Genomic DNA, 16887 nt, shown 5'->3' on the forward strand with positions numbered 1-16887 from the left:
GGATGGATGGATGGAAAACTTTGTGGAAATAAAGAAGAGTGCATCCAACAGCAATGGACCATAAATCTACAAAATAGTTATGTAAAATGCTGGCAGTCAAACTAATGAAACAATTCAGTATTTTTTCTGTACATAAAATTCGCTTAAAAACCTGGATGATTCAGTGCATGGTGTAAAAATGGATAGTCGCTCAATTAATTAAGTTTTCGCATTTTTAAATCCATAATGCTGTCTGTTGTTTAAATCAGCATAGGTACAAACAAATGGGAGAGTGAGAGAATACTATAGATACTATTCAGTTCCATGTCAAATTTGGTTGAGCTCTGACAACCTCTTTTAAAAATATGATGCGAAAACCAAAAGTGTGGAAGATCGGCAGTCAGGACCACAACATCGTAAACAATAATTTATGAACCTGGAAATACAACTATTTCAAGTACCTCATCAGTATAAAGTTCTACGACAAATTTACTTAAAATCCAATACCTTTTAGTAAATTTAGGATTGATAGTTAGGAAAATTTTCATCAAGGGCCATAATATACGTCCGTGATGATAGAGAATACTAAAATTATATCTCTTCGATACAAAACCGCGTGCCAAATTTAGCACACATTTAATACTTTATAGTAAAATCATGCTGCTATATCAAAGTATGCAGGAGTGGGGTGGGGTCAAAAAGACATCTGGGGGTCATACAGGAAATCCTATATTGAATTTGTCCATAGCGTTAATATGAGGGAGACTCAACAGTGTCAAAGGAGTTTATATGATTAGAAGGTTTTATATTGTCGAAATTGTTTATAGGGTCAAAAGGGTTTATAGATCAGAAGCGGTAAGGGGCTTAAAGGGGAAAGGGTAAGGGTGTTAAGGTTACGTTGAAAACATACACAAAACACACAAAGACACAGAGATAAATTACAAACATATTCGGCAAAATTGAAAGAAGATCTTTTCGAGGCATATGATTTTTTTTCTCCCTGACTTCAAGTTTTTCCATCATCTCCTCAGTATGTCTAGAAACTTAGCTTTCTTCTTTCCATCATCAGGCATCTAGTCGGGATATCCATCCTTCCTCAAGTTTTTTGGGACCTTGATCCACTTTTCATTTATGCGCTGGGAAAGTCTTGTTGTTTCTTCTCATTCTCTTTTTCCTTTCTCTCCTTATAACACATGACCTTCACCTTCTCCTTGCCTCTTCCATATCTTCTTTGATCATGATCTTTGGTGAACACGTTCTCATTCGGTTTAACGTATACTACTAGGCCTCTACTTGTTCCAGTAGCTGCTCTACGTCCATCATGATGGCGGACACTTCTTGCAATGTTTCTGTGATAGTTTCCTTTTGTTGGCTGGGCAATGAATTGTAAGACTGACTGACTGATCTTGAATTTCTGACGTGTTCGTCCATTCGAACATGTACGTCAACCTGACGGGTGTGAACGAGTCACCACCTGACAGGATGTTACCCTTTATTTGCATGGACAATTGGGTTGAGGATCAATTTTCTCACCACCAACCTCCCATACATACTCTTTTGGGGGAATAAATGGTACGCACCACATACTCGATTTATTCGTCGACCAAGAATTGAGCCACTGCTGGAAGCTTTGATATCTGCACTGCAGACTAGATGGAGTCTGTACTGCAGTTGCAGAAGGAAGGAAAAGGGCCCGAAAAGGAAGGCAAAGACGACTACCTTTGCCCCAAAGCGCAATGGACGCAAAATAAAGATCAAATTCTGCCTACTTATGACTAATAACTATACATAACAGCCAATAATGTGTATATTATGTATCATGATTCTAATCCATTACGTTACAAACTTTCTTTACTATTCTCTTTCAAGTTTGAATTTGGAGTTGAAAGTGTACATCAATCTCCAAAATTTAAACCAATCTTTGAGCAAAGTTACTCATTTTAATTTGCTTTCACGCGGCTCACCTAACAGCCCGCCCGGCAGCAGCTAGTCCGTTATAAAATTGAAACTAGCCATATTAGACTGTTTTCGGAAACTATGGGGCAGAAAGTTTTAATTAGGTAATAAGGTATGAAATTTGGACTTGAGCATTTTGGAAGAGTGCAATTTGACTCATAAATATGTGCTAGGAATAACACTAGCGACAACCTGGGTGGAATCCTTGTATACCTCCAAGACCGTGATAGTCACCAGTTGGGTTCGAATACACTCGGACAATAGCAAGATGTGTTTAATTTGTACTGGTGAAGTATCTTTGTTTTAATATATCTCAATCAGTCAATACAAGATCACTAAGTAAAAATATGTCTCAAAAATTAATTCTAAATAAAGGCAAATGTACTAGAGCGCGGTTCAGTTCGGAAACCAACTGACTCAATAAACTATTAGGGATTATTACTAGCGACATCACCCACACTTTCCCCAAACACCTACCCCAGCTACGCGAACTAATGTCGGGCATTTCGATTTAAGACTAACATGGACAGCAGTTTGGGTTAAAAGCCTTGAAGTCAATGCTAGTGTACCATCACCAGTACATCACAGTCACCACTGATTAACAAAACGAGAGGGCCAGAATCTACACCAGTAATAATTGACCAGGGCATCACCATATACCTGAATATTCACTCTAAAGTCTGGACGACACACTAACATCAACACCTAGGTGATCTATGGGAGGAAAAATCAACTAGCAAACCCGCAACCAACGGGAGAGAACAAACGGGGGAGAACGTTGTATCCCTGCACTGGGTCTAACATCAGGTAAAAGAAAAGTACCCCTCCAAATCGAAATCACACCCAGAGAGGATGCCTTGCCAAAGGGTACCACACAAAATACTGGATAAGGTTCACAAAAGCAGACAAACGAAACAGAATTAGGGACCATAAAACAAATGCCAATAAATCCATGAAAACTAGGAGTCGCCACACCAGCGTATACATCTTGCGCAAAAATAATGAAGGGAAACTGAGGAAACATCACCCGCAGCAAAAGGAACACACATGACATCAGGAGTCAATGACATCAAAGGGGAACCAAATCCTACGGGAATCCAACAAGCAAAGAAAATATACCATAAAAATTCCTAGCTGACAAACTCCAGGACGATCTAAAGTATCAACAAATAGCCCCATGATGATAGAGGATATTTTAAGATTAACCTCATTGGAATGCAGGAAAATATTGACTACATCACCAGAAACAAATCCACTCACTCCACCAGTCATACCATGGAAAGGCAAACAATCAGCCAAAGGGGAACCTAAATCTAAAACATACAAAGGCCATATAAGGAAGGACAACAAAAAGGAACTAAACTAAACAGGAACCACAGAAGAACACAAGAGAATATTAAATATACCCCCCAAGACAAACTCACCCCCCAACACAGCTATAACAGGCAAAGGAAAATAACCAGTCAAAGGAAAACAAAACTAGAAAAGTCAAACGCGAGACAAAGAAGGACCACGGCAAAGAATCATGCCGATCAGTAACCAACAGTGCAAATAATGTTGGACCAACAGAAAATAACACAGATCGGCCAGCAATCCACAAAGAAAACACGAACATTCGTACCACGAGAACCCTACACAAACAGAAATTTCACCCCAAGGAGCTTACTCTTTACATCAGAGCAAATGCCCTCAAATACCAAGCATAAATGGCAGGAGAATCATGTCGGTGGTAACCAAATTGTACAAGGGAAAAATAAAACTTTTAAGATCAAAACCCACTTACAGAATCATGAGGTGCGATACCAGCCAACAAGTTGCTAAATTTATGGAAATTACAGGATAGGACATGAAACACCTCCATACATCCCAAAAAGAGAATACAATCAAGCTAACAATGCAACACCCAACAACACCAGCAACCACTAAACCCCAACCAACATAAAATAAATTGACTAAGGCTCAAAAGAGTGGTGCAGAAGAAGGACAACACCCAACTCCCAAGCGAACTGAGATGGAGTCCTTAAACTATCACAAAATTATATAATTCCTGTCCAACAAACCTGCCAGCATTTTGGACAAATATTTCCAAATTAAACTCACAGATTTAGGAACTTAGACAGAAACTCGAGAACAAATTCATTTCTGGCAGCTGAACTGCAGGGATATTATTAAAAACATCCCCGAATTGATTATTAGACTCAAAAGAGAAACTAAGAAATCACACATAATCTGCATCCACGAAACACATTAACACAGACAAAAAATGCATCCCAAAATTCCAAACTATTCAACAAGATAGCTACAAAATATATTTAATGGGAAAAAGGGCGGGGGGCTGGCAATTTTTCTAAGTGGCTCCGTCTTTGATGTGGCAGTAGGGAACCCTAAACCACCACTCGACCCATATGAAACAATTCAATACCAGTCAATCATCGCACACACAGGAAGAACAGAACTAACACTGTTCAACGTCTATGACATTGGAGGAAAAAATGTAGACACATTCCATACAATGATAGGTGACATCGACGACAACGTCAACATCTGGGGAGACTACAGACCACAGAGCGAACAGTGTGGAGGAAATCACTTGGGCAAAATATGAAGAAATATCGAAGGTGTATCACGCAAGCAAATCTAGTATTATTGAACAATGGAGCCCGTACTAGAATAAACCATGAAAATGGAATGACATCAGCCATAGATCCACCTCTGTGAACTTCCCAAATAGCTGAAATAGTAGACAAGGAAGAAAACCAAGATGGCGATGTCACAAGCCTGATTGGATTGCATTTCGAACTATATACACGTGCATGGTGTTATGTATAGTTAATTTAATTGTTTGTCTATTAGTTTTAAATCTCATTTTTTATTCCATTACAAGCTATTGTAATGTAACGTTGTTTACTGGATTTGACCTTGTCCAGAATTGAGTTCAGTTCTGTTTGAAGTTTGAATTTTTTAAATTTTTATTTTATTTTATTGATGTAAAGAACTAATAATGAAACATTGTATCTATTTCCTGACCTTGTTCCGAAATCCGTGACAGTTTAGGCAAACAAGGTTTTTAAATGTTTTTTTTAAATTATCTTTGTCAGAGTAAGAATCATTAAGTTGAGTCAAGGTCATACCTGGACTACGTGTCATTAAGCATGTGTCAATTAATAAACAAATTTCTATTTTTTCCAGAAGGATGAACTTTTGAACCCAATCTGGGAATCTGTTTACGTCTTAATTAGGTGTATAACAGATGTTCTGACAGACGTTCTATCAGTCGGGCAACCACATTTGGCACGTTAAGTTTTATTATGTTGTGACCAGTTTGGGCTCAATTTTATTTTCTTCAAATTATTGAATTCAAGTGATTTTTTCCCTGGAATTACCAAAGTGCTCTGATCAGTTTTTGGACAAAGACATTCACTGGAATATGTACGGAATAAAAACTGGAATAATATTTTCTTTGATTGAACAATAGACTTTTGACACATTAGATCAACGTTGACTATTCCACACGCAATCTCCTTTCATAGGGATTTGAACTGAGATTCACTTAGAACTTTTCATTAAAATGACTTGTGTTTTTTAATTCTTGGATTATTTTTGGATTTAATTCGTAAAACCATAAGTTCATGTTTTCCTCATTTTTCAGTTTGCATTCTAGGGAAATATTAGGTAAATTATTAATTAAATTTTACAAAGCTTGTTGTCTTTCACTATTTTTTGTTACTCATTTTAAGATCGTAGACTCGTAACAATAGCCAGAGAGCAACTGCATGAAGACAATACAGATACATTCAATCATAACATTGCCGAAGCCCTCTCCATGGAGGATGTTTGAAAATTAACAAAACAGGGGTGGGTGACATCTGCAAAACGATCGGTCCAATGGTGGAACGAAGAATGCAACCAAGCAACAAAGGAAAAGAAGAAAGCATTAAAGAAGTTTAGTCGCTCCAAGGTCTGACAGGAATAAGATTTTTCAAATTACAAAGTAAAAGAAAAACTGACCAGAATGTTTGTCATCGCCGCTAAACAGAAAACCTGGTCAGAATTCTGCTGATCCCTAAACTTTAAGCAAATGCAAAACAGGTGTAGGATATAATCAAATCCATTTGAGAGAAATCATCACACTCCACCCCCGAAATCTCAGGGGTCATCACCAACAAGGAAAAAGCGAACAAATTATCCACAAACTTCGCAGGGATGAGTGGTATCTCAAATCACTAAACTACCTTCAAGAATCATTTAAAGAATCGAAGTTCTCCAACCTTTGTACCAACATGAAAGTTAATGTAGCCCACTGAACGTCGCTTTCACCTTATACCAGTAGAAAAGAACATTCAAAGGGGGAAAAAACTATATATATATATATATATATATATATATATATATATATATATATATATATATATATATATATATATATATATATATATATATATATATATATATATATATATATATATATATATATATATATATACATACATACATACATACATACATACATCCCCGAAAAAATGGAGTTAGTAATATTGGATCTGATCAACGCTGCCTGGAGAACCAGAGAAATCCCAAACGCTTGGAAACAATATATATTCATCCCCATCTCAAAACGAGGCAAAATCCATCAGATCGCAATTCATATAGGCCTATTTTCCTAACAAACAACATCTGAAAAATTTTGGAGATAGTGATTAACGAAAGGCTAAAGCACCATCTTGAAAGTAACATCTTGATATCCCAAAATCAAAGCGGCTTTCGCAGCAAACACGTCAACGTTAGAACAATTGATTAAGATAGAATCGAATATCAAATTGGCTGTAATAGAAAGAGAAAATGTGACACAAACCTTATCGCTGTCTTCCTCAACATCCAAAAGGCATATCATCAAATATGGTCTATGGGTTTAATGGCGAAATTAAACCACTACGGACCAACAGGCCGCATTCATAAGTAGATATAAAACTTTCTCACCGGTCGTAAAATCAAATCTGGAATAGGGGATGAACTCTCGCAGACCTTCGAACTGGAGAATGGCACATTAAGGAAGTCTTCTGAACCCTACGCTGCTTAATATCATGATTAACAACCTGAAACAGTCTATAAATCCAATCCAACTATCACAGTTCTTCCACGACAGCGGTATTTGGAGAGCGGGAAATCCGTCCAGCAAAACTGGCATGGGTGAGCTTCAACGGGGTCTAGATAGAATTGGTCGGTGGGTTGACAAATGGAACTTGAGAATTTCCCTTGGAACAACTATACGGGTCGTATTTGTACCAAAAACACGACAACCTAGGGAATATCCAACACTATTCCTAACCAACATACACGTTAAATTTGAGAAGGTGCCAAATTTTTAGGTATGCTTTTTGATGAGCACCCATTATGGAATAAATATATAACATGTGTAATCAGGATCTGAACCTCCTCATGGACCTCAAAGAGACCAGTTGAGGGGCGGATTAGGACACCTTGCTGACCTTTTTATCGGTCTTAAATTAGATCAAACCTGGCTATGGTTGTCAAGCCTATTAAAGAAACTGGACAGCATTCAATACAGTAACAAAGCTTTAGGTTTACATACAGGCACTCTGAGAACCACATCTAGGGAAGTCCTTCAAATATTAGTATGCGAACCATGAAGAGAAGACCTACTCCTGAGGTATGCGGCCAGAATATCAATTCATGAAATGGCGCGTCCCACTAGGCCTGTACATGCAATTGGTACCTACACATATGGTGAGATGAAGATATATGAACTCACAACCAGTCTTTGGATAGATAGAATCCATGTTGAACATGGAAAAATTCCCCGACTATCTCCATGGGTGTGTAAGACCCCAACAATATACTTAGATGCAATATCAAACGGAAACAGACAAGAACATCCACTGGAACTAAGAGCAAACACTCTTTCGTAAATAAACACGATGTACTAAGAGTACACCAAAATGTACACAGATGGTTCGAAATCATCTTAAACATAACTACTGCTGAGTTCGTGATTCATGGAGGGGATACTTTCCTGGACTGGAGATTGCCGGATGGCTGTTTCATTTTCTCAGCAGAAGTTTGGGCAAAAGAAACCCTTATATGGATTCAATAATGCACATAGCTACACACTCAGCGTATTAAAATCCATAGAATCGGTAAGATCACCAGCTGGGAAGACTTCTTACAAGAAGCAATCTTATACTTAGGAATTTAGAACAGAAGCACTGCACAACCTAATTTATATAGGTACCATCCCACATAGATATCCCTGGTAATTAAAAAAAAACGGCCAAAGAAGCGAAGTCCAGACTTAATGAACAAAGTCCTATTCAACTTGAATATATTGCTCAGGAAGTCTATAGTTTTATTCGACAACAGAATCAACGACAAATGGCAAAGAGAATGGGACAGCAGTCCTATTGGTCGTAAGCAGTACTCAATTCAACCACTAATTTGCAGAAATATCAAGCACCTCAAACTAGCTAATTCAATGGAAAGGAAAACACTCAACAGAGTCAAAACAAGAATCATATTGTTAGTTGGATGTTTGGGAAAATACTTGCCAAACAATGTTACATGGGGTATTAACTGCCCATACTGCCCAGTGCCAGAATGTCTGCAACATGTCGTCAATATAGTACAAACACGCCACAAAGTACAAAGAACGAAATTACAGGCTACATTCAAAGCAATAGGAACACCAAGCGCATATCCATAAATCATGAAACTAAGTTACAGGAACGTCCATACGATATCCAAGAATATCATGAATTTCTTATAGGAAATTGGAAAATCAGGAAAAATATAACCAATCGCACACCCTATCCACATAAACACTGGCATCCACTTCATCAACCTTCACTTACACTTACCTATGTATGTAACTAACGTGGGAAGGAAAATTACACAACACAAACCCTGATATAAACGTGAGGCAAAGAGAAATAATCGACTGAGGGACGGCACAAATGGGAGTGCTGTCGCTAGAGCATGGCTACGCCTTGTGCGTATCGAACTCCTTGCTGCCCTTGATCAGATTAAGGGCTAAACCACTTCAATAAGTACACTTCGAATATTAATTCAATGAACTAAGTAATATAACCTATAATTAGATGACAAATCACTTTACACAAACATATTAGGACAGCTCTATCTTCTAAAACAACTCAAACCGCTATAATCTCTACCTCGCTACATTTTCGAATAGTGCAATTCTAAACCCGATTGAGACAAATTAACCCCATCATCCAAATGTGTACAAGGTAATCGTAACTTGAACCACCAGGCCCAGTCGTTAAATACATCGATTTGATTACTAACCTCTCATAATATAGTATCAGCCGTCCCCAAATAGCATACGTATAAGGTGGTCCGAAACCCAAGACTATCTGGCCAAGCTGCACAATAAGTCAACAGCAATAAACCGAATTAAGAATATTAAGGCCCCAAACCTATTAACATAAAAGGTGGTAAATCTCAATACCAGCAGCCCCTCCCCCCCACACCCCCGGCACAAGGCGGGATACAAAATTAAACCTTATTTGGACCAAAGGAACAGGGCTCACAATGATTACCAATGACCCAAAACCGGTCCATAAATTATAGAACTTATAAGGTGCTTATAGGCCGAAAATCATCATACCCAGCCGCAGAAGGTGGCAATCTTTGGACCTAACCAAAACTCAAACGCCAGTTGAAGAGCAATGTTTACGAAATTATTATAACCATCAATTACTGTTCTCCTTCCCTCTGTTTTCTCTACTTCCTCTAACGCCACAGAAATTTCACTATTCTAAATTCCGGCAAGACACCACATTTAACTTTCGGAATATCTGGGAAACAAAATTACACTCTGGATAATAGTTGCCTTTAATATGACGTGCGGTGGATCCGTTGCCCCCTCTCCACCCTTTTCTTGGCCGGATATGGTAATTAAACATTGTGCTGTGCACTCATCAATGAGCACATGAGTGAAGCTCTAATTCCCTCCCGCGTGATAAATTAAGTAGCCCACGGTGTGTACATTAATGAGTCCTGCATGCAAAAATGGGATAATGCGATTTAAATCCTAAGATCAGTCAGTCAGTCCAGTCAGTCAGTCGTATCATTATTCGTCCAACAGAGAAGAATGACAGCAAAGAACCCTTTGAAATACAGAAAAGTTGCAGGAAGAGGTAGACATTGTGGTGAACATTGATAAGCTATAAGAGCAAGTTTAGTCTCAATGATACACCCTAAGCCGAGTGAGTAGGAAAGCGACTGCTCTACAAAGAGCTATGAACATGATCAAACAAGTTATCGAAGAAGAAAAGGAGAAGATAAAGGTCATATGGAATAAGGGGAGAATGGAAAAGGAGAATGAGAGGAAACAACAATATTTCCAACACATAAATTAAAACTGGATCACGGTAACGGAAAAATTTCAGAAGAATGGACATCCCGACGGGATTCCTGAGGATGGGAAGAAGAAAGTGAAGTTCCTAAACAAACTGATGAGATGGTGGAATAACTGGATGTCGGGGGAGGGGTAAATAGAACGGAAACACGAACGACTATTTCAGGGCCCCTCATATGCTTCGAAAAGATCATCTTTCACCTTGCAAAATGTGCTTATGTTTTTTTCTGTGTGTTTGTGTGTTTGTGTATGTTTTCAACTTCACCTTAAAGCCCGTACTCTTTCCCCTTTTTCCCCATCACCCATTCTGTCATATAAGTGCTTTTGACCTCATAAACCCTTTGGACCCTACATTACCCTTTTGACACTATAAACACTTTTTACACCAATCAATCTTCCTTATTTTAACCCTATGGACTAATTTAACATTGGATTTCACGTTATGTCCCTCAAATTTCTTTCTAACCTACAGTCGACTCATAGTACTACCCGGGTGCTAATCCGGTGCTAAAACCTTTGTAAAAGACGATAAGGGAATATTGAAAATCAAACCAGCAATCCATGGTAAAGTTTTTATGTGAAAGTTAATGTTGGGAAGGCTGTCGGCCATGGTCTAGAACTCTTGTAAGTGACGAAAAAAGAAGTTGGTAGTCAAACTCATTCGAGGTCCATTAAGTATGTAGCTGCAAGTTGTATGTGACTGGGATAAAAAAGTTCTTCGATAAAGTTGACCTGCAGAAAATAAAGATAAGTTGTCTTTGGTTTGGAAACTTTAATGGGAATGATTGATAACCTGTCAGTGTTAAAACATTCTGAAGATGATGTATAGGAAAGGTGAAAATCCAACTGATGCTAAATTTGTTTAAATTCTAACCATTTCGGTTATAGTTATCTTGCAGAAACAAAGGTGAGGAAGCATGGGAATCACGGGCAATGCCTAAGCTAAAAATGTCTTAGTCGACTGAGATTTTAAAGTCATTTTAGCTGCTGAGAAAAGCTGGTTGAAATCCAATTATCCCCAGTAAAATTACTTTGTGAAAACCAAATTGCTATCTGCAGGCCGGACTGATGGACTGACGGACATACAACGTGGTTGTTCTAGTGATCCGTCAACTGCGCCCAGTGGGACGCAAATTACACTTGTTGACATGGATCTGCATGTCTTTAGCTTCGTGAATGGTATGTTTGTACAATATCTATTGCTAAACGACTTGAAAAATCTAAAATCATGTATATATATATATATATATATATATATATATATATATATATATATATATATATGTGTGTGTGTGTGTGTGTGTGTGTGTGTGTGTGTGTGTGTATATAAATTGATCCGCAAAATCTTTAATGAAAATATTCCGTTCGTTTCGTTTGATAAGATAGTAAACACATATTTGATATTTTCTCTCTACGTGATTTCTCAATTGCAGTCAAAGTACAGGGAAGACGTCAACTACGACTAAGAGTGAGTTCTTTTATTTGAGTGGACATTCTTTCGATCATGAACTAAAATCTTGATGATCCGAACATATTATTCGGACTCGAAGCAACTTATTTCGGATAATACTTTTTAAACATTTCTTTGGAAACTTTAACTCCCAAACCGATAAATACCACAATGAGTTTGAATGATCGATTTTATTTTATTCGCGTGTTAGTTATTTTTCGTGGGAAAATGAAATAGCATCAAATACATATTCTGTCCGCACATTTGTCTAAATATTTTAATATGTCATGTTAGTTCCTTCGTCTGACCGTGCTTACACACACATACATCACTAATAACCGTATTCCTTATAAACGGAACTTCATCTACAGTCTGTGTTAGAGTGATGATATTTAGTGTGCTGTTTATGGAAGATGAGTAGATGGCAACGAAGATTTATTATTCTGGATGCATACCACTACACTAACACCCAAGGAGGAAGAGGTGATGGTAAAAGGTAATATTTTCATAAGTAATATGAACTTCTACTTACAAGCGGAGCTTCACGTTCACTGATTGTAGGAGGGGAATCATATTAGATATACTCCAGCAGGATTCGTACATAACAAAAATGTTTCGAATTTACAATGCAGCTAATGAGATCAGTGGTTGTGGTGGGATATGCGTGGGTTTCTGCTATTGGTTTTGGTGGTGATATGTGTGTGTATGTGGTTTTAGTAAAATAATATACATCAATGTCATCATAAATGTGCACATTTTGTATCCCAGGCCCATTCCACTCATCTCATCTCAGGACTCCCCTCTTCCTTCCCAATCCCAGGATTGCTTCCAGGATACGAAACATCGTTTTTACCTGCTCACCCTACTCATTTTCCGAATATGATCCCTCTCGTTCAATCTGTGTAGATGGAGTTTATGTTACAATCGATGGACGGTCGCATGAATGTGACTTACGGACTGACAGACGTACGGAAGGACATTTTCACAATATATCCGCGAAGTGATGATATAAGAAGGGTACTATATTGATGATGGTTTCCATCTTGGTCGTTTTGTTTTTGTTTTTGGTTGCCAATGAAATGAAATAAACAAATAAGTATCCAACTTGAAAATTAAATCTTACAGATATCGTTTCAGATCTGACTGCATTCTCATTAAATATAGTTAGCTTGAGAAACTACTCAAATCAGAGTTTTATTCCTCTGTAAGGCCTTTATATTGTGAAATTTAGGTCAATATCTCAATGTCAAGTCCTGAAAAGCCAGTTTGTTTGAAAACGTAGGTTTGATCTAATTATTCTACCGTTGTTTAAAAAAAATAATCGGTGTGCAAGGATGGGTAGTTTTACTTAATATCAAGTTGTTTTATGAAAGAGGAACATCGTTAATGTTCAAATAAAGATAATATTTAATAGTAAATATGGTGAAAACAATAATACTATCGTTCCATGGTAATAACTTCAAAGTAAACTATTTGTTGTTCTAGGGAACGGAGAGACGACAGACCATGAATCAAAAAGTACAGACGAAACTACGACTAATATGCAAACTCCCAATGAAACAATAACCAAGGCAAAGATTCCAAGTTCGATTTCTCCTGCAAGTAAACATAACAAACACGCAAACCAAGAAGGTAACGTTGTTGTACAAAATAATAATAATAATGTTACTTTTGGGGGAATGAATAGGGTTGTTTTGTCGGATGAAGACGCAGATTGTATTGAGAATTAATATCATTGAATGATGCTTGGTCATTGTCGTCGTATTCATTCTCGATTCTCTTTTCTTTCGCTTCTTTTGCTTCTAATGTCGTCTGCATGTTATCGCAGTGCATGTTTTACATGCATGGCATTATTTTTATTTCAAGTGCATCAGAGACAGGAGAGTTTATTCTATACCTGCAGCATCGTCGACGTCGACGGTGCTGTCCGCAGTGTATACACATTTTATTATTCTGTAATTACCTACATCATTAGGTATCATTGTATAGCAGTACATGCATCAGTCCGAACGACACTAGAAATTAGGTAAGAGCAATCTACTTTTTTTACATTTATGAACATTTTGTTTACAGCTTAGCTCATGTATTATAGTTTTGACTTTTGACATAGCTTTACCTTGGCATGGCATTATTATATAACTTGGTCAGACCACCATAGCATTTCATTTCGAACCATTGCATGGGAACATACATCAATGTGGCCCAGTTCTCATGGGATAGTTATTGACAGATCTGGACTACTTTAAAAACATTTAATTACATTTTTAAAATCGATTACCAATCACAGGAACGTTTTGTAGACCACTCATTTTCTAAAGAAAACTCACCCCATCTTTGTTGCTAGTCCATAATGTTATTTCTGAGCTGGATCAATGATATGTAAATAAGAATTCAAAAAACACTGAAGTTCTCAGACCGCAATATAAGCTGTTTATTATGCTTTGAGCAAACAATTTATTGAAATTTGTTGGCCCACATAACTAACACAAATCAATATAGTTTTAGGTGCAACAGCTTCAGCGAGATGATAAAATTCTTCATGATTGCCATATAATAGAGGCAATACCATTTTCGAAAGGTGGCGTACGTTTGTTTGCATGTTAGGTAGTGTAAAATGATGATAAACACTTGTTGTTTGGTTTCAAAATAACTTAGGAAATATTAATAGTGATTTGTCGATTTTAAATAAAAGACAGATATATCGTAGCATTTTAGAAAAGACGAAGATTTAAAGCTTACATTCAATGATTATAACATTAACTTAAACATCATAACTTATCATAGTAATACTCTTAAAATAGTCCGGTACGAAGTAATATTGTTAAAACAGTACAATGTGAAGTCAGATTGTTAAAATAATGCGGTATGGAGTAAGATTGTTAAAACAGTAGCGTATGAAGTAAGATTGTTGAAACAATGTGGTGTGTTGTAAGATTGCTAACACAGTGCGATATGAGATTAGATTGTTAAAATAGTACGGTATGAAATAAGATTGTTCAAAGAGTACGGTATGAAGTAAGATTGTTAGAACAGTACGTTATGAAGTAAGATTGTTAAAACAGTGCGGTATGAAGTAAGATTGTTAAAACATTACGGTATGAAGTAGTAATGCCTTGTGTAATTGATGTGTGCAAATAAAAAACTGTAATAGCCTAAATTAAGAGTAAAAATTGAAAATTCTGTCAACTTTGCTTGGTCTGCCTACAATGATACGATACAAACAGATTTAATTATGAAACATAAAGTTTGATTCGAATAAACAGCACATGACAACTCAGTATTTCAGAAAATATTTTGTAATCACTATTATAAATTAATCGTTTTTAATCAACTAATAATCGTTTTATCTAAATATGAAATCATGTAGACGATTTAAAGTATTTAAGAAACATTGCACATTGCTTAACATAAAGTTAATAATTAGATGTGCTGTTGGCTTGGCGATAGCGCATAAAGAAAAATTGTCAAGTGTAATACATTTTCTGGATGGTTTTGTACCCGTTTTAAAATGCCCGATAAAGAAAAACATTTAAGACATTTTCTAACGTTAATGAAAATCACGTTTCTTACATAAGTATAAACATATTCTGGGGACAAATTAAGCGTCACAAAATAAAATAATTTTTTGAAAGAATGGTTAAATGAGCAATATACCTACACTTTTTACATGTAATATAAAAGTAACATCCTTATATTGAGGTATATATTAATCACGTGAATGAGAAGTGGCAGACAGAATAGTATAGAGATGGTTTCAACTGCATCTTGACATGGGCTGAACAAATTGAAACAAGAAAGGGAGGTTACATGTACCATGCTTTCAGAGACGCATTAGAAATATGTACTTACCGCGGACCGGCAAAACCTCAGGTGTTGCACAGTTCCTTGGCAGACAAAGCCAGACCATAAAGTAAAAAACAGTATTTATTTTTAATACTATTCGTTGCATAAGCTGCTGTAGCTTACTTTTTGAAATAATCTATTAACCTGTATGTCTGTCAGATGCTTTGTTTACACCTTTATCCCAAACGACAGATTACAAATCCGCTTGTGCTAAAATAGGTAAAATAACATTTTCAGGCAAGAAGGAAACCCTCTATCCAGCTGTTTTCAAATGTCAGCCTATCTCACTACCAATAAGTGTTGGCAGTGCTGCTGTTGCTTTGTTAGCTAATTCTAACAAATAATTATAATTTTTCTTAAAATGTTTTCTGAATTTTATCAACGAATAAAACGTCTTTGTCTCCAAAAGGACCATTACCACTATTAGCTCCAGCATCTGCGTGACCTTTTAAATAAATTGCATAGATAAATCAATTAATGATATAATGACTGTTTTCTCTGTATCTTTAGCAGCTATTGTTATTTTCAAACAGTTACCTTCAGCATTTCACTTAATTATTATCTTTCCTAACCTTGAATTGATATTTTTAAGCGTTGTCTCTAAATTGTTTAGATGTCCAGCGAATTGCGTTCTGTTTTTCTCCTCCGAACTTCCTAACTGTTCTTTTTTAGGTATAATATGTGCAAATGAAGAATTTTATATGTGTCTCTTTTCAGCAGTCAATTTCGTGGGGGCGTATTATCCATACTGTCGATAATCCATGAAAATAGGTTCCAAAACAGAACAGTGAACCATTGTTATTTAATAATCTATTTTCTTTAGTGAAAGAGTTCCAGGATAAGAATTAAATACATGTTTTTCGAAGAGAGCTGGACCTCTTTTTGTATATTTGTTTCAGATCAATCTGATTGGAGGTCCAACATCGGCCTATATTTCGAACTGTGTCCTTTAACCATACTGTAAATCACTAGGAGGTGAATTTAATTAGATCATACCATCACGAGATGTATAATATTACGCTACATAAGGCTGACATTGATCTGAAGTTTTGATTTGTGCTCTGCGACATATTAGCATGTGTGTTTTTTAAATCCATCCATATTCAGTGACGATCAGTGAAACAATTTTCAATCATTTAATTATTAAATTCTGTATCCAGACTGTATCAAGAGCTTTAACAGAATCTATAAAACAACAGTAAATATTTTTATTAAAGCTTTGATAGTAAAAATGTGTCACTTGCTTCGACGATTTGGCCAGAAT

At 36.6% G+C, this 16887-nt stretch overlaps 1 protein-coding gene across 2 annotated transcripts in view; it reads left to right on the plus strand.

Annotated features, from left to right (window-relative positions):
• LOC149781885 (uncharacterized) overlaps positions 1–16887 on the plus strand; it is a 52649-nt gene that overhangs the window by 30449 nt on the left and 5313 nt on the right. For both annotated transcript variants that reach the window (XM_089936077.1, XM_089936078.1), the window contains exons 3-4: positions 11764–11798; positions 13266–13412. In XM_089936077.1, coding sequence (XP_089792203.1) covers positions 11764–11798; positions 13266–13412 — 182 coding nt within the window. The remainder of the gene's footprint in view (positions 1–11763; positions 11799–13265; positions 13413–16887) is intronic.

This window comes from Sinohyriopsis cumingii, chromosome 15, assembly GCF_028554795.1.
Source record: "Sinohyriopsis cumingii isolate HCF-2022 chromosome 15, ASM2855479v2, whole genome shotgun sequence".
NCBI lineage: Eukaryota > Metazoa > Mollusca > Bivalvia > Unionida > Unionidae > Sinohyriopsis > Sinohyriopsis cumingii.